This window comes from Procambarus clarkii, unplaced genomic scaffold, assembly GCF_040958095.1.
Source record: "Procambarus clarkii isolate CNS0578487 unplaced genomic scaffold, FALCON_Pclarkii_2.0 HiC_scaffold_323, whole genome shotgun sequence".
Classification (NCBI taxonomy): Eukaryota; Metazoa; Arthropoda; class Malacostraca; order Decapoda; family Cambaridae; genus Procambarus; species Procambarus clarkii.
The window spans coordinates 21,968-31,026 of NW_027189356.1; the positions used below are offsets into that span (position 1 = coordinate 21,968).

The window sequence follows — 9,059 nt, forward strand, 5'->3', positions numbered from 1 at the left end:
CCAGTAAACAACACCGTCGTCTGCACGGTGGCGTCGTGCAGACGACGCCACCGCCCTCACCAAAATGGGGGCTCTAAACCTTCTCTTGCTGTTTATACCCTCTATACACACGTTATATATAAGTATCTACATTTGTGTTCACCATAGCGAACCACTAAGCTGGTATGGTGAGTGCAGTCAATAAAAGGTGGCCACACACAGTCAGAAGACATCGCCACCATCCACCCTCCCGCAGCATTACTCCTCCCTCCATGGCGCACAGTGCTAAATATCACCACAATCCTGCTATTATCAGAACCCTGGTCAGTTTTATCACAGTCAGGGGTCTTCTGTAATAATATCATCGCTACATAATAGCATGAACAAGTATATTTTGGCATTTTTAGGCGATGCTGTGGTCACAAGCTGAACAGCTGTGCTGTTAGCTCATGCTGCGTGCGTCAGGCTTGGTTGCTCACTCAATACTGAGGCCAATAACACCCGGGAGTTTGGCCCATGATTTTTTTTTTTAAATGGCGTCTGTTTACAAGAGCCCTGATGAAGGTGTGGTGAACCCCGTGTATCCGCGGGCCGTTTAAATCTTGCGTAGTACTCCAACACATCATATGACGTGATGCGCAGTTGACTGGAACAACGTCCAACACGTCATATGACGTGATGCGCACTTTAAGGGTTAAGCTTTAGTCTAAGTGTTTTTTTTTCCCACACCTTGCCCAAAATGCTCTGTGTATTAGTGGCTTTAGGTACCAGTATTGTATGTACTAGCTCTATCTATAAATCAAACATTATGTTTGTTTGTAACTCATCTTGTTTGTATGTACTTTTTCCATGAATAAACATTTTGATTTTGATTTGATTTTTGACTTGTCTGTAGTGAGGTATCACAGTGTCATTAAAAAGGTTGATGCAACGGCCTACTACAGCTTGCTCTGGGTGAGTCGTTTCGACAAAAGTTTGCATTTCTTCCCACAGTCTACACCACATCCTAATTGTTGGGGAAGGGGCATTCCATACTGCCTTCTCCTCCCCTGTAAACATTTCCTCAGCTGCCTTTTGTTGCTGCTTCTTGCAAAGGGCTAGGAGTTCTTCGGTGGTCAGTTCTTCGCTGTGTTATTCCACCAACTCCTCCATATCAGCACCATCCAACTCCAAGTCCAATTTCCGGCCCAGAGTAACAATTTCCTCGACAATAGACACTTCAGATCCAGGCTCAAACCCCTCAAAGTCTAGTTCTGAAACACAGTCAGACCACATTTTAAGGATTGAACCTTTCCACTGGCTATCTTGGGACCTATGGCAAGATATATAATAATAACGTTTATGTTCAAATACCTAAAAATCCGAAAAAAACTGAAATTGTTTTCAGAGAATTCAGGCGCGATTGCCACTAGGCAGGAGGCACTGGTAAACTAAGGCACGGTTGCCGTACCACCACGTGCTAGGTCGGTCAAACGCGTATCAACAGACTTCGTTTCCCGAGGCAAAGTTCGTAACCGGATTCGGATTTTACGAAGAAATTAGGCACATAACCCTAAAAGTTCGTAAAGAGGGATATTCGTAAACAGAGGTGTCACTGTATATCCATATCAGCCTGAATAGCACAGGGAAGCCTTCTTGTCTCACCCAGAAAATGGCGTTTCATTACAACCAACTCTGTTGTTTTGCTGCTCGGCACTTATCCCACCCTTGGGACCAGCTGGAGTTTCGTGGCCCTTGTTTGGCCTTGGGTAGAGAGTGGTACAGTATCCACTCAATTTAACAGCCTATATGGGGCTGAGCCCAAGTCGTTATTTACGGAGCTCCGTTATTTCCGACGTTAAGTCGGGTCGGGTAATTTTTCAAGTAACATTCAGGTAGGATATATTTTATACTGTATAACTAAAATTAAATAAAGTTCATTGTGTAATTGCATTCCAATTTAGTGCACGGCCGACGATTAAGCCAGTTGCTGGCTGCTGCATGGATGATGTGTGAACACGCTCTGATCAAGTCCAGATGGGTGGGAAAAAATTGATTCATTCCTTTGTATTGAAAAATATTTCATGTATCAATCAGTGAGTTAATATTGTCTTAATAAAATTTTAGAGATGTGTTTTGATTTACCCTGAACAGTGCAGGTAATGTATTTTTAATGTTACGACACAGGCTGTGGCGGCCATGCCATAACAATGGCGATCGAGCCTTGTCACTGAGAGCTAGCCAAGACGAAATATTTTGAGCTCACCTTTTCTCTGCTGACGATAGAATATACATTTGCAGAGACTAATATGTAGCTTTTGTTGAAAAAAACAACTAATATCTTGTAATACTATAATAAAATTGGTAAATTGACTTACTTTTAATGTTACAACACAGGCTGTGGTGGCCATGCCATAACAATGGCGATCGAGCCTTGTCACTGAGAGCTAGCCAAGACGAAATATTTTGAGCTCACCTTTTCTCTGCTGACGATAGAATATACATTTGCAGAGACTAATATGTAGCTTTTGTTGAAAAAAAACAATTAATATCTTGTAATACTATAATAAAATTGGTAAATTGACTTACTTTTAATGAAGCTGAAGATTACGAAGCTGTGATGATTACGTCATCCTCTGCAGCGCTTGTTTTATATGTACAATTATTTTCAGGCACTCACTTCACACAACAGCTAGCCTTACTACTAATTCACATGAGTTCTAATTCTACTTCACTATTGACAATTATTTCTACTGTATATTTACACTGTACAGTATCTTTTTGTCTAGGCTTAATTAATCATTAACACTTACAATACTGTACTCTATCAACACTTTTTACACTAATTTATATGCCTTTCAATCATATTTTATATCGTTAGTGGATGACTTGTCACGACTTGGTGGGAATTCAGCATCGGCGGGTGCAACATGGCTTGTAGAGCATTCGTTGCTGGCGGATGTTCCACGACTTGTCGATGGGAATTCAGCATCGGCGGGTGCAGCATGGCTTGTAGAGCATTCATTGCTGGCGGATGCTCCACGACTTGTCGATGGTAATTCAGCATCGACGGGTGCAGCATCGCTTGTCGACGAAGATTTTTCACGAACCGTTGAAATCATGAATTTATCTATTTTTGTCTGAATCTGATTTTCTCTGGCTAACGTTTTGAGACATTGCTTTAAGGCTGTAAGGTGTACATAAAAATTTCCAATAACCTCATGTTTACTTTTTATTGAATATTCAATGAGTTCCTCAACTTGTTCCAATCTTTTCTGATATCCGACACCTCTAGGCAGAGCCTCACCAACATCGTCCGAGTCATCATCAGAGTCATCAGAGTCATTTCCGAGAACACTTTGCGCAATCTGTTCTTCAGTTAACAATTCATAACCAGGATCGTAATCATTTTCTAACCATTCATTGATATCATTCACTTGTACACCCTGACCAGCTTGGAGCAACATTGTTCGGATCGTTTCTTCAAACCCTTCAAAATCATTGGCTTCATTTTCAAAACCTTCGAATTCACTATCAGATACTGCTGCTTCACATCTAGGCCTCTCTGTTAACAGTTTCTTCCATGAATTTGTTAGTGTGGTTTCTTTCACTTTATTCCAAAGCCTAGCCCAGTGAAATATTGCTTCCCTGATTGTGTACTTTTCTGGGGGGAGCCCCGTCGGCTCCCCGGAGCTATCCCAGGCTGATATGCTAATGTCAGACTTTGGCATCAGTCATGTGTATGGAGTTCTTAGGCCTACCGGGGACCACGGCCAGAACCGGGCCCCCTCAGAGAGGCAAGGGGAGCAATGGCCTATAGAAGCCCCCGTGTAGTTGGAAGCATTCTATGTCTGCCATCGACCGGAACAGGCACCCAGAAAGGTAAGCGCCCCAAAACAAACCCCTATTCTGGTTAAAATTGCTACCTAATACCGAACTAGTGGATAGAACTCCCCAACCGAAAACAAGCAAATTAGTGTGACGTCACACACTGCCGCGCCGCTGTCTGCGCAGCTCCCCCCTCCCCGGGAGGGGGAGGGGGGAGCCCCAGACCCCCCGCGCCGGCTACCCACACCTCAGTTCTTGAGGCTGATGCTATAGGCGATGGTCGTGTGCTCTGGCTCCGGTGTCGCTACTGCACTGTGCTTTGAGTGTGGTGTTAGTTTTGTGGGTGCGAGAGCCAGGAGTTATCTTCAGTACTCGGGCTGCATGCGCCTAGGGCTGCCTTCCCTAGGTGCCCTGTAAGTACTGCCCTTGGGGCTTGGGGCCACCTTCCACAGGCTCCTCGGGGTCTGCCTCTGCTGGTCCGTTTTACCTTTCGGTTTTTCGGCCGCCTGTTGGGCTCTTGGGTGTTCTGTTCTCCCTTGTTACCGGCAGGTAAGAGGCAGTTTGCACTGGTAGGGGCGCAGGGTGCTGCTCAGCTTGTACTTCCCGACATCACGGCCGGCTCTGTTCCTTGGGGTTCGCTGTCCTCTTGCGGGGTTTTGTTTTTCTTTTTGTTTTTGCCTGGTGGGGGGTTCTGTCATTTTATTCAGTTTGTTTTTGCCCTTCCACTGTTCTCCTCGGTGGCGCCCCCTGCTAGGTCCCCGTGAGTGTACACGTCCCTGGGGTTCAGCTTTAGAAGTTTGCTTGGTAGTTTTGGGCGCCGGTTTGCAGCACCCTGCCTGGGACTACCTGAGCGCGAGTCCTCTTAAAGTAAACGCTCAGGACCCTGGGAATCCCCTAGGGGGCGCGTGGGTCCGATGGATGTGACCCCGGAGTCCCCACTCGCTGTGTGCGAGTTTGAGGGTTGCTCGGTCCCCTTGTCTCAGGGTGACCCTCATTGTTTTTGCCTCTGCCACGCTGCCTGTTGGGTCGGTGATACTTTCGACCCTGAGTCCTGTGAGTGTTGCTGCTTGCTTGTGACTCAATTTACCCAATCCTCTGATGATTCTATTCGGGTACAGGCGGCACGTGCGTTGCAGTCTAGGTTTCGTCTGTTGCAACGCGCTCGGTTGGTTGCTTCCCCGGATGCCCCGGGGCTGCCCCGCTTTGCTTTTCGAGACCCGGACTTGGGGGTGGGGGTCGCTTCGATCCTGGTTCAGTCCGCACCTCCTCGTCCTTCCCCTTCTGTTCGTTCTGGCCCCTTGGTGGCCGGCCCAGCCTTGGTTTCAGGCGCTGGTTGCTCGGTGTCCGAACCCGAGGGTTTTCCCGCGGCTCCGCCTCTTTCAGCAGATCGGGCCGGTACGTCACGTAGCTGGTTCGATCTTCTCCTCGAGTCTTCGCGTATGGTTTTTTTGACTCGAGTCTATCATCATCTCTATGGTGATCAGGTGGCCTCCTTGTTGGTGTCCCACCTGAGGGCTTCTTCTCGGCGGCAGTATGAAGTTTCCTGGCGGTCCTTCCGTTTCTTTTTGCGTCTTCGTCGTGTTAGCTCCTTGTCTGTTCGGGTGGTCTTGTCCTTCCTCTCGTGGTTGTTTCAGGACCGTCATCTTATGCCTAACACTGTCGCTTCGTATCGTGCGGCGCTGGCGGAGCCGCTTCAGCTTGCTTTCGGTATCGATGTTACGTCTGCGCCGTTTCGCAAGCTGTCTCGTGCATTGTTTCACCTCCGGCCTGCTCATGCGTCGCCTGAGCCGTCCTGGTCTTTGGACAGAGTGCTCGCTTTCCTTTTATCTCCTCGTTTCGTTGTGGCCCCTTCGGTCCAGGATTGTTTTTCCAATGCACTTTTCTTGTTGGCTTTGGCCTCTGGGGGTCGGGTAGGGGAGCTTCATGCTCTCCTCCGGCGCAGGGGTTTCTGCTCTTTTGGTCGTGGTGATAGTTTTGTTCGTTTGCAGCCGTCTCCTTCTTTTCTGGCGAAGAATGAGACTGCTGCATTCCGGAGGGGTCCATGGGTGGTTGATGCTTGGTTGGTCAGGCCGGGGGTGCATCATGTTTTGTGTCCGGTTGCGGCGCTTCGCCGTTATTTGCGCGCCACAGCTTCTGTGTTCGGGGACGCGCTGTGGGTTGATCCGGTTTCCCTTCTTCCCTGTTCGCGGGTTCGGGTCTCTCAGGTCGTCCGCAGGGTTATTAGGTCTAGCCAGCCTGCGGTCTATCCCCGTGCCCATGACGTTCGTAAGTTCGCGGCTCTTGCTGCCGTCTTTGGGAATATGTCTTGGTCTGATATTCGGGCGCGGGGATTTTGGCGGTCGAACAGGGTCCTGGCTGCTCGTTACCTTGTGAATGTCCCTGGCCCTCGTCGGGCCTGTGTTGCTTTGGGTCGGCGGTTGCAGCCAGTTGTCTCGGCTTCGAGTTGAGGGGTGAGCGACGACCGCCTCCCGGGTAAGTCCCTCTTTTTCTGTCTGTGGGTAGTTAGCTCCGGGGAGCCGACGGGGCTCCCCCCAGAAAACCAGCGTTGAATGTAATGAAACGCCATTTTCTGGGTGAGTCCCGGAGGCTCCCCGGCATCCCTCCCTCCCTCCGGTCGGCGTTTTTTTCGCGTTTTTGACATCCAGCCTCAAGAACTGAGGTGTGGGTAGCCGGCGCGGGGGGTCTGGGGCTCCCCCCTCCCCCTCCCGGGGAGGGGGGAGCTGCGCAGACAGCGGCGCGGCAGTGTGTGACGTCACACTAATTTGCTTGTTTTCGGTTGGGGAGTTCTATCCACTAGTTCGGTATTAGGTAGCAATTTTAACCAGAATAGGGGTTTGTTTTGGGGCGCTTACCTTTCTGGGTGCCTGTTCCGGTCGATGGCAGACATAGAATACTTCCAACTACACGGGGGCTTCTATAGGCCATTGCTCCCCTTGCCTCTCTGAGGGGGCCCGGTTCTGGCCGTGGTCCCCGGTAGGCCTAAGAACTCCATACACATGACTGATGCCAAAGTCTGACATTAGCATATCAGCCTGGGATAGCTCCGGGGAGCCTCCGGGACTCACCCAGAAAATGGCGTTTCATTACATTCAACGCTGGTTTTTTAGATTTTCTAGTGTTCTTTGAGCCCTTGTATCCTTTCCTGTCAATTCATCTTCCTCGCTAGGTAAAACAACTAGAACATCTTCAAGCATTGCTGTTTGGTACATACGTTTAGCAGCAAGGATAACACCGTGGTCCATGGGCTGGATCAAGGATGTTGTGTTTGGTGGAAGTGCCATGCATTTTATTCTGCCATCCCTTGAAATTAACTTGCTAATGGGATGAGCAGGGGCATTATCTAGCAGCAACAATGCCTTAACCTCACTGGCCTTTATTCCACATTTGTTGATCTGGAATTCTCTGACTTCTTTGCAAAAGTGGTTTTCAAACCAGTCCGTAAATATTATTTGATTAAACCATGATTTCTTAGAATTGTAATATATTACAGGTAATGCCTGCATTATATTTTTTAAGGCTCGAGGATTTTTAGACTTGCCTACCACGGCACATTTTGTCCTGTGAGAGGCATCAGCATTAGCACAAAGCAAGACTGAGAGCCGTTCCTTGCTTATCTTTCGTCCAGGAATATTTTCCTGCATCCTACTGGTTAAGGATGTACTTGGTACAGCTCGCCACATAAACCCAGTCTCATCAGCATTATATACTTGATATTTCCTTAAATTATTACTGACAATGTACTCGTTTAATTTAGCCTTGAATGAATCAACATTAGTGGGATCAGCACTTGACGCCTCACCATTAATTTTTTTGGTGTTTGAAATGTTATGCCGAGCCTTAAATCTTCCAACCCACCCATCACTTGCACTGAAATCTTTTATACCTAATTGAATGGCAAGTTTACTTGCTGCAACTTTAAGCTCTTCAAATCTTATTGCCATGCCAATTGTGCGGTGCTGAATAAACCACTTATACACTGCAGCATCCAATTGTGGATACTGACCAGACTTTACTGTTTTTCTCGAACATGCAGCACCAGAAGTAGCACACTCTGTTGTGCTCACATATTTTAATAGAGTATCCTTCTGTTTCTTGATGTCACTTACTGTACTTTTCCCGATGTTAAACTCTGCTGCTGCTCGTGCATGAGAATATCCTTTATCAAGTTTCTTAATTAACTCCAGCTTCTGTGCAACCGTCAGGCGCTTCCTTTGGGTAACTTTTGGCATTTTGTAAATTAAAAAGATCACAATTACAGTACAGTAATATCCTTCACAATTGAAGCTAGCCGCGCGAGTTCACGGTAAACAATGGGAATACATGGCCCGGCGGAGTACATACTAGGTCCGTGGGAAAAAAAATACCTAGTGCCTATACATACTATAAAAGGTATTTAATAAGAAAACAAAGACTTTTGCTTAATAAAAACTGTTTCAAAATATTTTATTAATAATAATTTACAATTTTCTTCATTAAAGTGAATCATTTTAAAAGAAAATTAAGATGTAATATATGACTCTGGACGATCCAGGTCGGTGGCGGCCTGGTCGCCATGTGAGGGGGACGCTGATGCCACAACAAACCCAATACCGACTGTCGGTAATATCGACCGCAGACCGGTATAGCAGGCTCTAGCTACTGGGCTCCCAAACCGGTCGTTAATACCAGCAGATCGGTATAAAAGAGGCCGTTAAATTGAGTGGATACTGTATTGTGCTGGTTGGGGACGTCAAAATGTTGTGCTGCCTACCTACCTATGTGGCGGCCGGTTTCTGTTTCCTCTGGGGACATTGTACTTTTAGTGCGGTTTTTCTTTTGTTTTTGTTTTCCTTGCCTGGTATGGCTATAGTTCCACTTATACAGTACAACCTCGATTCAACGTACTATATGGGACCAACCCCAGTTCGTTGGAGCGTTGGATTCGCTGCAAGAGGTGACCTTCAGGAGGCGTTTGCATCAGTGTCTTTTTATTTTCTTGTTAACAATAAAAATGCATTATCATATTATATACTGTACCTATATATTATTACTCTACTAACAAATACTGTGTTACATTTGTTATTTACCTTATTGTTGGAGTTATATCTATCTTGAAGTCTCATGGAGTTGTGAATGCTGTACAGTAAATACATACTGTAGTGTATTATGTCGTTAACACTTGTGTTGAGTAGTTCTGCTGTATGTTGAGTACTACAATACAGTTTATGAAAACTATTGTACACTAAAATTACTGCAACTTTAATTTTAACACTATGTTTTGATTTGTCGAGAGG

General features: G+C 46.6%; 1 protein-coding gene across 1 annotated transcript; it reads right to left on the reverse strand.

The window, feature by feature from the left end:
* Positions 1 to 6,875: 6,875 nt before the first annotated feature.
* On the reverse strand, positions 6,876 to 8,577 carry LOC138361370 (tigger transposable element-derived protein 7-like). Its single transcript, XM_069320730.1, has 2 exons — positions 8,541 to 8,577; positions 6,876 to 7,921 (listed from the first exon to the last, which is right to left on the reverse strand). Exons 1-2 carry the CDS (start codon positions 8,575 to 8,577, stop codon positions 6,876 to 6,878), a joined length of 1,083 nt encoding a protein of 360 aa, XP_069176831.1.
* Between the last annotated feature and the right edge of the window lie 482 nt (positions 8,578 to 9,059).

Bases quoted from the DNA above. Each gene is read 5' to 3' on its own strand.
- LOC138361370 (XM_069320730.1), bottom strand. From the start codon at position 8,577: ATGTCCCCAGAGGAAACAGAAACCGGCCGCCACATAG. The intron at 7,922-8,540 runs GTAGGTAGGCAG...ATGCACGAGCAG, and splicing joins AGAAACCGGCCGCCACATAG to CAGCAGAGTTTAACATCGGG.